Genomic DNA, 15,593 nt, shown 5'->3' on the forward strand with positions numbered 1-15,593 from the left:
CGGGGCTTCTGATTTTCCATATTTCCTCTCCGTTTCCCCTCTTCGTTCTATTTTCTCTCCCCAGACCCAAACGTGTATCCGCCGTTTTAAGAGACGACCCATTTGTCTGTATAACTGAGTTAAATTACAGACCATCGTCACGAATTTACTACTACATCTTCATAAGTCTTGCAGATACTGCATTGATATTATTTTGCTTCCCCTCACTTACTTTACGATACCCCTCTGTCATAGTACACACACACACACAAACACATACGCACACACACGCGAGCGAAATGTCTACAGGAGGATATCTTCCGTTCCAGATGGAACAATACCTTCAACATAGTCTTTCTGTCGATACACGACGGACATGGCTGGATGATGATGAATCGTCAATACTTGACGAGAACATCCTCGACAACAACCTTCTAGATTCTGCTCTCGATATGTCTCCAATCGACCGACGACGTCCTTCTCTATTGGAGTCGTCGTCGGCCATCTTTTCTCCCTCGAATGACTGGGATTTTGATCATGATATGGGTATGGCTGGTCCCGCCGATGATGCTGCCGTCCCAGCGGCTACTTTCGAGCACAGCAATGGAACCAACAACCCATTTATCAAGCTTGAGCAGGCACAGCCATCGTACGCTCAACAGAATGGTTCATGGTCGTCGAATCATGGTGCTTCAGGCTCGTGCACACCTGCCCCAGCATCATACGACAACAATGCGTTCCCCCACTCCACCTACGAAGATGGCTCTGCATACCTCGCTCCCGCGATTTCTGCAAGCCCCGCAGGTGCTTTTGATAACAACATCCACATCACTCCCCATGCCACTGTCTTCCAATCGAGCCTAAACAGCTCTATGCCATCGACACCGGCTCAGAAGGATTGGCAGGCTACTGGTGCTGAGCACGAGGGACAGCCAATGCAGAAGAGGATGCGACCACAGAGCCCCAGCCCGAGAGCACACTCTCCTCTGCACGTTCTGCGAAGAGACGGGATCCGAAAGAAGAACGCCCGTTTTGACATCCCGGCTGAGAGGACTTTGATGAACATCGACCAGTTGATTGCCCGATCAAACGACGATAACGAGATCAAGGAGTTGAAGCAACAGAAGCGATTACTCCGAAACCGACAGGCGGCGTGAGTAAACCCTTGGATGCGTTTTCTTATCTTGTAGCCATTTACTGATATGTCATCTAGTCTCGATTCTCGCCAGCGCAAGAAGCAGCACACTGAGCGCCTCGAGGAGGAGAAGAAAATTCACAGCGCTGTTATCCAGGAGCTTGAGGATAAGATGAATGCGATGGCATTGCAAGAGGAGGCTCTTCACCAGAGACTCGAGGCTGTCGCCCGTGAGCGTGACTTTCTTGCACACAAGGCTGAGACTCTTCAGATGGAGAAGGAGGATATGGTTCGCAACCACACCATCGAGACTGGCGAACTTCGAAAGAAGAACAGCTACTTTGCGGAGCAAATTCAAAAGATGCAGGACACTCTTGAACGCACTCCTATGGCACATGCTGCCAGCTCATCTGGTTTCAGCGATGACTTCAACTTGGATACCGACTTTGATCTTAATGACAACTACTGGAATGACCCTATGCAGATGTCCAACTCCGAGGTTTCTATTAAGGCCGAGAAAGTTCAATCACATGGCGATTCGGACAAGCCGGCAGCTGCTCCTGGTCTTTTGCTTATTGTATGCCCTATCATTGGCTTTTATACTTCTTTTTTCTTTCTTTTTTTTCGAAAGAAAATATGTACTAACATCTTGTGCTTTAGCTTCTTTTGTGTGGTGCATTCGTTGCTTCTTCAAAGTCTTCGATTCACTCTTTGCCTCCTCTGCCAAAGCAACTTCAAGCTGCCTCTGCTAGCGTTTTAAGCAACATCTTTCAAGATGCTGGTGTCACAACTATGCAGCCAAACACTGTTGAAGTTGCTGACGGATCCTCCACTTCTGACTGGGTGGTTGCTAAGTCTGCCGTACCAAACATGGTTGGACTTGACTCTTCTTTGGCAGTATTGAACGCACAACTCGATGGCAAACCGACTACCGAACAACAGCATGAGCAGTTCATGCAACTGAGTGCCGCTGAATACAACGATGTTACCACAAACAACTACCTTCGTGATCCTGAACCGATTTCTCAACGTGGCCGACGACACCTCGAAGAGGGTCTCGCTTCCATGCGAAATAACAAGGGATCTGCTGCTGAGGTTTATACACGATCGCTTCTCTGGGACAAGGTTGATGCCGAGGTAGTGCGACGCTTTGCTGCCTTCGCTGCACGAGCACAAGCAGATACCAAGGTCAAGACTACAGGCGAGGGTGGCGGATATGGCGATAGCGCTGTATAAAGCGACTACAAATATTTTCTTTATTTTTTTCTTGGAGGCACCAGACACACCCCAAACGGACTTTGCTATACGCATTTATTTCATATGTCTTACACTTCCTTCCCGACTATGAGCGGAACAAACTCTTCGAGCATTTGGCTCGACCGATCGACAATGATCACCTTGGGTCTTCACCCAAATTTTCTTTTGTTTTTTTGTCTGAAGAACGGCCTAATCTTTTTGACATTCCTACGCGGATTTGCGGATTGATGGCTCGACCTTGACTATCTTGGTGCGGGGCTTGTTTGGTTACCTACGAGAGGCGTGGTACTTATTATGCGATGGATTGGACGACTGCGATCGACGAAATTTAAAGACGATGCAAAATATTTACGATATTGACGAATTGGGTGGCCTTGATGAGCGGTATTATTCAGCAATTTGGACTTGGTTGGCGGCGGCATAGCAATGGAAATTGGTTTTGATATTCCTGCTTTTGATTTTTGCGTTTTTCTTATTTGATTTTAGCGTTTTCCCCTCGTAACCTCAAGTTTGCTTTGCGTGCGTTGCTATTTTTTCCCCCTCCCCCCCTTAGTATTTTCTTCCTTGTATCTTTCTGTATTTTTGCGTTTGATTTTGCGTTCTTGTTTCTTGCTTTTTATACTTTATATTCTCAGTATTTTGGCTATACCTGAGGCTGGTTTCCCCAGGATGGCTCTCTGGCGGCCTCTTCGAGTTTTGATTTCTCGGTTCTTTCTCTGTAATTAAATTCGTTCAGGTCATACTTCTTTTTTCTTGGGGGGCTTTGCTTATATTCTACCTATTGTCTTGTTTTTACTGCTACGTTTTTTGTCTTATGTTTGTCTTCTTGATCACGAACGTCTACGAGTTACGATGTTATGATGTTTACGCCGTTACGACGGTTTACGATTTTTCTATTACTCTCTATCTCAGCCTTGGGGCTTGATATGTTCTTGTTTGTTAGTTGTGTTGAATTGGCTTCTTTTTTTTTTAATTTGAGGACTGAGAATTCTTTCTTTCATATTTTTGATAAAAATTTGGCGACGATATTAAGAGGAGCCTTTCATCATATAGTAAAAGGGCGGTTTCCTGAATCTAGTTTTTTTTCCTCTCAGACAGTATCATACTTGGATTTTTCTTTTATATTACGATAGACTACTAGTAACTATGTACTACCTGAAGAAGTTGAACAAATAAATATAGCCGGATTTTCTATGATATCAGATATGCTTCCACTTACGATTCCACTTTGATATCGCAATCTAAAGCACTACAAGATTGATGGTGACAGGGAATAGGTGTCCCAAGATCCTAGAGAATGGTGCTTTTTGGCATCTAGAACATGGAACGTTTTCCCATCTTAATCGTCCTTCATGTACTTGTCCTTATATATCCTAGAAAGACCATGAGAAAAAAGCAAGGTATTGTCAGCCTCACGCACGATCAGGTTATCGTATCAAAAGAAGGATAGTGAAAAAGCATAGGCAGGAATGAAGCGAGAAAGCCACTTGTGGCCCTCCCTCACAACAAAGTCACTCAGCAAGGTCACCCAGGTTTCCCGAAACAAGTGGCGATCCCAGTCGAAACGCTAAAAAAATAGCAGCGACCAAAAGAGAATAGGAGGGAAAATATTGACCAGCATGTGTAGTAGCAACAATTAAGGCCATGGGGGATGACGGAATGCATTCTTACCAACTGTTACCGAGAATCTTGTTGCCTTGCTTTTCAGCCATGCGGTAGAATTTTGCAGCTTTGTACTAGAATAGAGTGTGAAACCGAGACCGGGGGTGAACCCGGTCGATTTTCTTTGCGTCAGCCTAAGTCTAGGAAGCCTTATTTCTTTTACAAGCAGCGATCAGGGTAAAAAAAAAGAACCTCTTTCCCCATCTTCCGAGAGAAAGTACCGACATGCCGATATATGCCCGGGGTATGGGAATCCCCGAATGGAGGTTTGAGGTTTATACGTAGATCATAGATACTGGGAGTGAAGAGCGATTATCAGGTACTGACCTTATCCTTCTTACATCCAAATCCCTCCACATAGCACCACGCGACCTCATTCTGTGCGTCCGCGTCGCCCAGGTTTGCTGCAGTCTCGTAGTATTCCCTTGCGGCAACGGGATCCTTCTCCACACCCCAGGCGTGACGGAAGCAATTGCCAAGCTCGAATATGGCAAGCACCAGCTCTCCCTTCGCGGAGCCGCCCTTCTTCATCCCGGCGGCGAGTGCTTGCTCTTCGACGGCGGCCGAGTTACGAGCGGCGGCCTGAAGGTAAGTGAGTGCCCTGGGAAGGTCTACGTCGATACCCCATCCGTGTCTAAACATCACATATTAGTGGACCCAGCCCTTGACCTCGAAACTCCTGGCAACCCCCGACTGGCAGAACTTTTGAATCATGAATCATGATATGGTGATAGCGATGGAAACAATAGAGGGTGATCGAACCTTAAAGCTAATCCATAGAGAACCTGGCTCAATGGGTTATTCTGCTCGGCGAGCTTGCCGAACATTCGAGTTGATCTAGCTAGCTCTGGATAGGTTCAAAATAGCTGTCAGTCCTGTCCGTTCACCGCAAGCTTACATATTGCTTGTCCAACCCATTCCCTTCTATTTATCGACCGACCATGGACCTTAGGAACCTAACAGAATACAATGAAACCCACCTACGTACCTCCGGCTTCATGAAGTCGTATGGCTTCCTGAATATTATCCTGTTCGTCCGATTTCACCATCAGAATCGGCCATCAACGATCATCATCGAAGATCACTTACATCAGTATCTACGGTGCTGACGACGCTCGTGCTCCTCTTACGTCCGCCGCTGTCTTCTGCTCCAAGATGTCCCCCAAGATGCCCAACGCCGTTTACAGAGCTCGGCTGTCCCCCGGACGCCAGGAGGGCTGCTCTGTGTTCCCACTGATCTTCGCCAGCGCCTTTCTCGAGGCTTGGTAAATTTACAGGGACATGAGCCGAGGATCTTGAACGGGGTCGGCCAAAGCTATGGATATGGAAGGAATCTCTGAAACGGTCGGATAAGGGTGACTTTGGCCGAACTCTATCAAGGGACAATCTTTCGTTTACCGGGCTTGAACGTGGTTGTCCATCAGGAAAGTCCGGAGTCATGAGGATAGCATTTTGAGACAACTGAAGCTCTGTATTAGCTCAAGATATTCCCTTCGTCTGATAACTTTGATAAGAAACGCAGAGGGGAACAGGGGATGTGTTGGGTGGAGGGGGGAACTTGCAGTATCACTCCGCATGAGTGTGATTTCGGGAGTTGATCGCGTGTCCAGCGGGGGTCCTTTCATATTTTTCTCCTCTCTCTTGAACATACTCTTAAACTCAGTTAAAGGCATGGCGTTTTGCTGATCTGTAGGGTCCTGTTGGTGTTTCTTCGTGTTTACCTCGTGACAGGGACAGTGTTTGGAGCTCGTTTAGGTGTATGAGGGGTTATCTTTTCTTGATGCGGTTACCAGAAGCTCTGGTGATTAATGCAGGTGAGTATCTGTGAGCAGTAAGCTATGCTGCTGCTATCCGTGACGACGATTGATTTATTTGGTTTGGTATAAGAATCTTTTCGAGAGAAAAGAGTTGTGATGAAGCGGTTATTAAATGTGCATATATAGTCCAAGTCGCCTCCCTTCTACGCCATGATATCTCATCGCTCGGCCCCAAGGAATGTTTGTACATCGAGAAGTCCGTGAATAGGGAAATTATATGGTGTTGCAGATCGGTGGAGAGTGGGAGGGGGGGATGAGCAGCTAAGCCACACTCAGTCAAGTAGTTACCGAACCCGACAGGCTTAATTAATACATGTACCGTACATAAAGTAAAGCTGACCGTGTCTTAAAATACACACTTCGCGCTTACCAAGGTTGCTTGTTACCAGGCCGCTGGTTTTCCTCAGCCCAGAAATGTCATTCGGAAACTTCCGTCTTCGCAAATGAGGAACATGCACACAGATGTATCTAGCAGCATTTGTTTTGACAATAGACACAATGCGTAGTCTTTCTTCTCCGATCGTCAGAGCTATACATACATGTACATACGTACATACATAGATACAAATACAGAAAATTAGGATAGGGAAGGAAGGAAAGAGAAAGAACAAAAAACGACATGGCTCAAAGAGTAATGAACGTCGAGTGTGCACGCGGATATTCGGGCCGCCTAGAAAGTAAAGAAATATAATAGTAACAATAAAAATGGGTACCAAAGCATGACTTGTGACGCCTGGTCCCATTGCAACGCTTGTCCCCGCAATCTGCCATACAATCAAATCAATCGCTGTACATACCAGTTCCAACCTCTTCGCCTTATTTTCTCCTTGCAGAAACATGATAAATAAAATCTGCCAGAAAGTTCCTCATAGCTCATGTAAACACCAAGAGAAGGGAAACAGCAACAAACAAACGCCTTTCTAAAGCTTTATAAATAAAGTTCATGAAATAGAATATAGACTCCACACACACACACACACACAAACACAAATACACACTGACGCGCTATTAAAAAAAATATCCATCAACCCAACCATAAAGTACTACTCCTCAGGGGTGTTGCTTCGACTCGAACCAAGGAAATGCGACTGATCTATCTTCATAATCCACTCGATCATATCTCTTTCATCTTTTGCCGCAAAGAGATATGTGTTGAGTGGTGCATAAACTGCAAATACATGCGGCCTCCGCAATAATTTTGCTACTTGTGGCTGATGGTCAATTCGGCAGTGGCTGAGGTTGACCGCCATGATCTCCTGGCCATCAGGTACCCTAAACATGTGCATGTATGGTCGTCGCAGCTCGAAATATCTCTTCGTCCAAGCCTTGTTAGTTTCGTCCAGCGTCCACAGATACCCGGACTTAAGCATTGGTGTACTACAACAGCGTCAGAAAGTTTCAATTATACGATATACTAGTCTCGATACATACCTTCTAGGAATCTGCCGAACTTCAGCAATCAACCTAGGCGGCTCTGCCTCAGTTGCTTCCGCAAAGCAGGCACCATTTTGCGGAGGCTCGGTATTTCGTCTCACGAGGATCCTCTACATACCCGTTAGCACGTTACATAGAGATGACTAGCGTATTGCGGTAACCCACTTCACTTGGGTCCTTCCCGGAGGTCCAAAGCTTTACGAACTTTCGTAGCACAGTGATCTGCGGGTCTTCCTCTAGGATTGGCATGATGCTTGAAACCGTTGACGTCTCCCGTGTCATTATCTCAGCTGTTACGATTTGCTCGAGTGGCTCAAAGGTTTTAACTGTCCCGGCTGTTTCGATTTTGGTAGCAGAAGGTTCCTGCGCCTCCCCTTTAAGTTTACCGTTTTCTTTAGATGCGGACCTCTCCAAATCCAAACTTGTTATACCCTCATCCACGAGGATGCTCTCCTGCAGACCGTTTACACCAGTCACACCAAGTCCAAGCCCAACATTTTCAGGTTGCATGACCTCTTCCATCGATACCGATACGGGATTTAAAGTTAATGGAGACCCGTTCCTAGTAACAGGTAGCGACCCCAAGAACCCTTTCGCATTCTCCACTTCTGCGACCCTTATCCTTCTCTTTCGTGCCCTTAAAAAGTCTCTGACAAGACTCACACCTCGAGGCGTCCATGGGCCAAGATTTTCCTCGCCCTTAACATATCTATGTAGTGTATTCATTCTCCATAGGTCCCCCGCCCTCCTTGCTACAGCAGGTCGGATAACAAGTTGAAATAAACCCACACTCACATGTATGATCCTGCTGTTATTCCACATCTGCAAGAATTTGCTTGGGGTTTTGACGACCCTAGGCTGTACTTGCGAGTAGATATCTTGTGAAAACGCGATTGGTTCCGACAGCCTATCCGATGTAATGTTCCACCGCAGACTCATCTGAACGCGGTACTTATCAGCAGTAGTCCGGTCTAATAGTATCGAATTGTGTAGACTGGAGTCCCATTGTGCGACAACCGTGACCGTACTTGTCCCGTCCGCGTTGGTTTTTACTACAGGGCCCAAGACAGGATTGAGCCTTATTTCTCGAGTGGTTGAAGAAAGATCAGGGATTTTGCCTCTAGGATCTAATAAACGGACTTGGCCCATCCGAATATGCGTGATGTCACGCCACTGCAATGCGTCTCTTGAACTGTGCGTGAGGCTAAGTTGCACCCTACGCTGCAGGCCCTGCCGGAGCTGGAATGATCCGGGGTCAATATCAGACTGCTGCGACACCTCTACTGGCAGATACTCCCCCGTTTCAGAGAGCTCCAGTATTTGCACCGTCGAAAACACATCATGCCGTTCTTCTGTGTAGAACTCGGTTTCGTTTAGGCGTGCGCCCCTCTTCTTCTTTGGCGAAATTGGCTTGTTGTCCCTCATATCATCCCAGCTGATGAGCTTTTCGAGGTGCATCTGCATTATTTTTGCGAAGATAGCTACCCGTAACGTTGCATTCCTTAGCGGAGTTCCTAACGGAATACTCATACTATGGGTGCTATGAAATTTGACCGGGCCTTCATCAAAGTCGGATACAACAGTGGTCGCAGTAGCACCGCTCTCATCAGAGACTCCAGGGATAAACATCTGCGCGTGAACTGATGTTCCCTCCCGTTCAGCAAACCCGACCATTTCCCGCATAACGACATTGAATTTTAGAGTAGATGAGGGGGCTTCTGCAGAGGATGGCTCCAAAGCGAGCTTAATCATGCCAACCACGCTGGCAGTGTGGGGCGAAGTAACGTCTAGGACAAATTCTTGAGACCGCGACTCGAAAATTGCTGTGAGTGGTACATCAACATCCCCTATCAACGAATATTGTGGAAGAATAGGTTCTGAAAAAGGATCGTCGAGTCGGAGGTGCTTTATAGAGAGTTAGTTGGATATGTATATATGTGGGGGTTTGGAGAAATTCACCTGTAAATATTCTGGTCGATCTATGTACTGATAAATCTGCCTCATTTGACGTACACGGGTTTGAAGTTTTTCCAGGGACCAAAGATGTACTACTGCGTTTTGAAAATCCATCACTCTCACCCCAACACAGGGCTTGCGTGCCATGTCTAGAAACTCATCGTCTTCTGCTGATATCCCATTAAGTACTAGATCATAGCTTGACTGAAATGTGTGTCCCTCGTCCACGATTGTAAATTGGAACACAACATTCTTTTCCATTTCATTGCTCATAATCTGTGCCTCCTTCAGAGTAGCAGCATGCTGCAAAATTGCCTCGGCCATACGAACATATCTCCGTTGTCGCCAATGATCGACGGTTTGCTTCGCGAGACTCTTCTCCTGGCCCGTTAAATCCTCTGGATCTTTGTTTTTCGGGGGAGAAAGACTAATCTCCTCGAGTCTGCTTTCAAACTCCTGTCGCTGCTTTTCTAACTCTTGTCGCATCTCTTGTTTGGCCGAATCCAGCCTTTCCTGCATCTTTGTTCTTTCTGCTTTGATCTCCTCGAATTCAACATTAGCTTCTTCTGCAGCCTTCAACTTCTCTTGATACTCCTCTTTTTGCCTTTCCAGTTGCTCTTGCATTTCCTCTTTCACCATCCTGAGCCTATCCTCAGCTTCCCCTGGAGTTCCAGGCATCGTGATCATCGTGTCAAGTGAAAGATCGTCTAAGGTACCCATCGAAGTGTATTTCTCTCGGCTGCCAGGGTATGACATTACTGACTCCGTCTCATCATCGATTGAATCCAGCCGACTATCTGGTCGCCCCTTCCGAATCATCTTTACCCTCTGCATTTCCTCCAATAATACATCCAACTCATCATCCGTTAGATTGGTTATCCTCGAGTTTTCTCCTAGTAATGCAGAAGCAGCCTCTCTTCTTGCAAATGACCAGTCGATATCCCTACTATTTGCAGGGATGTGTGACGGTGAGTCTGGTCGGCTACTACCATTTGTCTCTGATTCAATCCTTTCCATCATATCAGCAGTTATCCCATTGCTCGATGAGTGTCGATGGTCGGGGGATTGTGCCCCAGCGTTCATGGTAGCAGACTGTCGTAGTTTATCCCTTTCTGCACGTGCTTCCTGCGGGTGGTTAAATCGAAATATGTGAAAGTCCCTAAGATAATACGATATCCTGTTCGTAGCCTTCGAGGTGCATCTATTCGCAGACCGTTGACCATCACTGCTGCCCCTTCGTTCGGTATTAATGTAACCACTCCATTCTCATTCTCAAAACGGCAGTGATCCATGAGAATCTTAGAGCCGTTGAGCCGCATCTGCGCAGTTTGTGAGGTTTCAACGTTTCCAACAGTGGTTGTCCCTGCCTTAATATTATATACAAGGCACTCAGCGAGTAGGGGGTCATCACTAGCTTGCGTGAGCCATAATTTTTAATCGATATATAATTAGGATATAGGAGCCGAACCTCAGATTAACAAGATGTGGTATCCTTTTTGGTGTTGATAGGCCAACAAACCCCTTTTCTATACTAATTCCCAATTCCTCCAACGCCGCCTCGCGCTCCTTGTGGACAAGCTGTGTCTTCTCCATTCTTTGTTCCCATGTTTGATTGAGATCTCCCAGAAGCTTTTCAGAAGCAGTCAACTGTTCTGCAATTTCTGCCTTGGAAACCTTCTTTACCACTCCATCGGGGGTCGTGATCGTAACCATTTGTTTTTCCAGTGGTGTGTCTGGGGCATACCTCTCCTCCTCTGGTAAACTTCCACCGCCTGATAATTTTGATCTCAACTGCTGAAGCTCTTCCTTCAACTCCCGAATCATTTTTGCGTTCGGATCCTCATTGACAACGGCATGATTCTTGATCCGCTTTGCTGAGTCGGCATATCTTAGTGTCGATAATGTCTCGTCGAAGTTTATATCAGCCGGTGAGATGGCTGCAATCATAGCTGTCATACTATTACCTCCCAGTGAATCCTTCAATAACCATGTCAAAATCGAGTCTCTATATGGAACCATATTTGCATTCTTTTTCTTCCCAGTTGATAGATCTGCCAAAGCCGCAATGACACGGCCCAAAGTTGATAAAGACCTATTAATTTCTGCTCCCTCCTTTAACCTAGCCCCGGTAGCCCCGGTAGATTGTGCCCTCTCAGATCCTGCCAAATCAACCAGACTTATTCTCGATACCTTTTCAGAATCGAATCCAGTCTCAGTATCGTGAATTTTTTGCGATAATATAATTGTAAAGACGGCGTGGGAACGCGAGGATGTTTCGTTCATGTTGGTCGCCGCAACTGTTCGTGCTTTGTTGCCCTCGTCCATAAGGTTCTCAATTTCAGCGAAATTGTTAACTATCAATTTTGCAAGATCTTCAACGTAAGGTCCTAAAGCTGGATGCTCTCTGACTTTCAGATTCCCTTTAGTGGATGGATTTAATAAATCACGAACACGCTCGTTATAAATTTCTAAGTACGAAACTTCAACGGTGCATTTCAAGTTCGGATCTGCTTGCATGGCATCACTGTGGCGAGTAATGTTAGTCGGTCATCATATAATATGTTAATACAACTTACATTCGCTCAAACATATGCTGGCAAATCTTTGGGATAACACCATACTCCTCTCCGTATCCCATCTACCAAACCACAACCTATTAGTATCAACTCCAAAGTTTTGTCCAAATCCCCCCCCCCAACTCCCCTCTCCAAGTGATAGAAACCACAACTCGTACCATAGAATATGATTTCCCGGAACCTGTCTGGCCATAAGCAAAGATACAGTTATTATAACCCCCAAACGCATTATCCAGTAATGGTCTTCCGAGGTCGTCAAAAAGATTCTCCTGGCCCGCTAAACCGGCCGTCAGCATCAAATCCCATCGAACTAGCCCATCCCGAGATACCCACCGTATGGACAATCAGGGTCGTCTTTTGAAAAACTCCAGTAACTCCGGTCGAAATTAAACGTCTTGGGGCCGCCATGATCTTTCGACCCTTTACCCGCAGTCTTTTCCGCACCAGGCGGCGGTAATAAAACCGTTTGGCTGTCTTTCATCTGAACAATACATTTTGCGCCTCTGTCTCTCTCTATTCAACGAGTTCCACCGGAGCATCAGCCGCAGTCCTCCTAGGTATTAAGCGGTGACAAGCAAGTACCTCTGCTATTGAACGGCCGCACACGCACCACCACCTTAATATTCGCCCCCATTCTTGCGGTCGTTGACCGGATCCCAAAATTCCCCCGTTCCACTTCTTCAGTCCCTTATCCCCAGTTAACCTAGAGTAGTTTGATAGTACAGATACAGATGGAGATAGCAGAAAGCTTCGGGTTTGGCGGGACCTAAGAACGTTGAATGCGTTAACTGTCAACTGTCAATTTTGAGGTCTTTGAGTAAACGTTCTTATAAGGGATAGTAGAGAAGGAGCGGCAAACCGTAACGCGTCGGAATATTAATAGCACGCACCGTGCCCAGTGATGTAAAGAAGCCCGTGTATCTTTGCGGGCAAGAATAGTTCAACTGATCTAGTAAACGGGGGGTTGACTGTTGACTATGCTGGGGCGAAACCTAGGAGATTTGAGACCCTGAGATGGAGTGCAAGGGGCGCGGGTCTTGGCAAGATGACCTACCTACACCAGATGAGCAAGCATGAACTGTCGTGGTGGCTTAGAGCCATCAACAGCAACTCTGCCACAGCTACACTTCATCAAAGAACTAAACAATCCACACAATGGTATACCTCTCTCGAAGTGGAGAAAGGGAAAGGGGATTCCGAGGACGATGTGCTAATCTACAATTCTGCAGTCTGCCCAAAATTCAGCTGGAATACAGACCCTCCTCGATGTACGAACACCCACTAGCTCCAGGGAATAATACTGATGAACATGTAGGCCGAGAGAGAGGCACAAAAGATCGTCCAAAAAGGTACGAAGCTATTCCACTCAGCTATCATATAGAAAGCTCAACGCTGACTGTCTACCTAGCAAGAACTTGTGTGTAACCTTAAGAGACCCCGCCCTCTACCCCTCAGCAGTATCTAACACCTACAATCTCCCATTCAGACCGCACACAGAAAGTGAAAGATGCTCGCAGTGAAGCTCAAAAGGAAATCGATGAGTACAAGAAGCAGAAGGAAGCAGAATTTGCAAAATTTGAATCCGAGGTTTGTTTCTTATCTACACACGGCTCTACGAAACCTCGGGTGGTGCCCACTAACTCATAATAGCACACTGGGGTCAACGCAAGGGCCGAGGAAGAGGCAACTAAAGAAGTCGAGGAGAAGCTGAAGGAAATTGAAGCGGCCAAGGGGGAGAAAGGCCCCCAAGTCATCGAGGAACTATTGAAAGCTGTCACGGACATTAAGCCGGAACCGCATCGTAACGCTGCTGTCACTCCTGTTTGAGCCTCTTTATGTCCTCAATATTAGACTTGCATGGACGAGAACTCGCGAGCACACCTCGTCGCCTCAATCAACCATATATTTCTTTAAAAACATACTAAACTCTACTACTTTGCCGCAATTGTCTTCAACAATATCCTTACCATTCCTCTGAAACATGAAAATAGCTGTTAGGTCTTTAATTCACTTGGTTAAACGAATCATCCCAGGAGCACATATACATATACATATACACGCTAGCCAAAGGCTTTCGGTAAAAGCTGTGAATTCAGTGCAACTAGGTGAACAAAACTAGGCATCATACGAACCTATTTCCTTTTATTATTTTCTTGCCCCTGAATTTTGAATTTTGTGTGAGGTATTCAGGTTTATTATCTGTCTGGCTTCACTGAATTTATAATTTTGGTGGACGATAGTATCCTGACCCGTGGACTGTCGAGGTATTGACGTGCCCAGGTGTTCGAAAGCGATATCTATCACAACATGCACTCCCTATATTCACTCCAAGTACAGAATTCCGCGCCATGTATAAGCATAAATTTGGTGGTATTTTAATACAAGACATCTAAGTACTTTCCAGGCAAGAAGCCAAGTACCGCGAAGGAGGGTTCAGTCGCCGTGACGGTCCAGTTATCGTTTTTCTTGGCAACGACATTCTGAGAGAGTGATCTACGAAGTTTTCATTTTGAGAAAAACAGCGGCCGGACCATCACGGCGACTGGACCTCCTTTGCGGTACTATGAGGCAGCAATAATGATCCAGCTTCCAGAAAAATAATACTAATAACAGACCTTTTTTCTCTCATTATGAAAGGAATCTGCACTCATATTGGCCTTGAGATAGACTCATATGAGAAATCACCGAATGAATGCGCATCATCTTCCAACTCCTTGGTAGTTGATTTCAAACCTCTAATTCTAGATACATATTGTAGATACGATTACGAAGACCTTGAAATTTCAAACTATCTAGGCCCGTAAGTGCTCAGATAGCCATTCGAAGATAGCCCGACCGATCTATACAGTTGAAATATTATCATGTACTAAGTGTAGGTATACATGTAGTTTTTAGATATAGATCGCTGTCTTTGCGCCAAAATCGACCGACCACTTAAGCTTCAACTGTTTCCCAAAACCGTGCATGAAACCCTCGATTGGGATAGAATGATGTGCTACTTAAGAACTAGAGTCTACATGCACCAAAAAGTATACATTTCAATACAAAGTACATGTACCTCCACTCATCAAATGCATGTATTTAACGAGTTATTTGGCTTTCAATTCGTAGATTTTGAGATTTGAGCAGATTTTGCCAAGACACATACAATTCGAAGCATACATATTAGCACATTTTCTAAGAACAAAATGCTCTACAGTGGTTAGTGCAAAATTCTAACGTTACATCTCGATATTTTTTCCTGATTTTCAAATTGCACCATACTGAACGTCGCAAATAATATATTCGGATTATTGGCTGTACTTTACACCCATTCGAAAAGGGGGATAATTACATGTAACTCCGTATATTACCAGAAATACCGCAAAGGAGCTATAGATATAGATATCACTACCGCAGTCAAGCAGCACGCTGATGAATCCCGCCAACCCTTCTACCACCTAATCAACCAGCCAAGTACGTTTAGCAACTTAAGATCGTGCACGGTCCTCCATCCTTAGTCTGCCCCGCATCCCACTAAATATATCTCAGAGTACATATGTACATATCTCAGAGTACCTACTCGTAGTTTTTTGACGTTTCCGGACGCGACCACTATTGCATGCCATACAAAAGATAGCCTTGGCGATTTTTTTCTGTGTATGCAATAGCAGTTGCGTCCGGAAACGCTATGAAATTGCGAGTACATGTAGCTGGCCACAAAGTTCTCGGCGGCCGGAAGAACTCCTGAATGGCCAGAAAGATATTGTCTGCCACAACAAGCCACAACTAAATACA

At 45.7% G+C, this 15,593-nt stretch overlaps 4 protein-coding genes across 4 annotated transcripts; 2 read left to right on the plus strand and 2 right to left on the minus strand.

Annotated features, from left to right (window-relative positions):
* Positions 1-278: 278 nt before the first annotated feature.
* On the plus strand, positions 279-2,350 carry LAJ45_06210 (uncharacterized protein; the record flags this gene model as incomplete). Its single annotated transcript, XM_046115776.1, has 3 exons — positions 279-1,132; positions 1,193-1,691; positions 1,775-2,350. 3 exons carry the CDS (start codon positions 279-281, stop codon positions 2,348-2,350), a joined length of 1,929 nt encoding a protein of 642 aa, XP_045970885.1.
* Positions 2,351-3,710: 1,360 nt separating this feature from the next.
* On the minus strand, positions 3,711-5,473 carry LAJ45_06211 (uncharacterized protein; the record flags this gene model as incomplete). The annotated part of the gene is made up of 6 exons (XM_046115777.1): positions 3,711-3,744; positions 4,043-4,107; positions 4,361-4,667; positions 4,796-4,880; positions 5,022-5,061; positions 5,123-5,473. 6 exons carry the CDS (start codon positions 5,471-5,473, stop codon positions 3,711-3,713), a joined length of 882 nt encoding a protein of 293 aa, XP_045970886.1.
* A 1,420-nt stretch (positions 5,474-6,893) lies between these two features.
* On the minus strand, positions 6,894-12,450 carry LAJ45_06212 (uncharacterized protein; the record flags this gene model as incomplete). Its single annotated transcript, XM_046115778.1, has 10 exons — positions 6,894-7,227; positions 7,282-7,394; positions 7,450-9,189; positions 9,244-10,352; positions 10,412-10,650; positions 10,709-11,764; positions 11,817-11,878; positions 11,975-12,093; positions 12,150-12,329; positions 12,399-12,450. The coding sequence occupies 10 exons, from the start codon at positions 12,448-12,450 to the stop codon at positions 6,894-6,896; spliced, it is 5,004 nt and encodes a 1,667-aa protein (XP_045970887.1).
* Positions 12,451-12,971: 521 nt separating this feature from the next.
* On the plus strand, positions 12,972-13,643 carry LAJ45_06213 (uncharacterized protein; the record flags this gene model as incomplete). Its single annotated transcript, XM_046115779.1, has 6 exons — positions 12,972-12,974; positions 13,046-13,084; positions 13,132-13,165; positions 13,225-13,233; positions 13,303-13,403; positions 13,467-13,643. The coding sequence occupies 6 exons, from the start codon at positions 12,972-12,974 to the stop codon at positions 13,641-13,643; spliced, it is 363 nt and encodes a 120-aa protein (XP_045970888.1).
* Between the last annotated feature and the right edge of the window lie 1,950 nt (positions 13,644-15,593).

This window comes from Morchella importuna (genome assembly GCF_003444635.1).
Source record: "Morchella importuna strain M04M26 chromosome Unknown Morimp01GS018, whole genome shotgun sequence".
NCBI lineage: Eukaryota > Fungi > Ascomycota > Pezizomycetes > Pezizales > Morchellaceae > Morchella > Morchella importuna.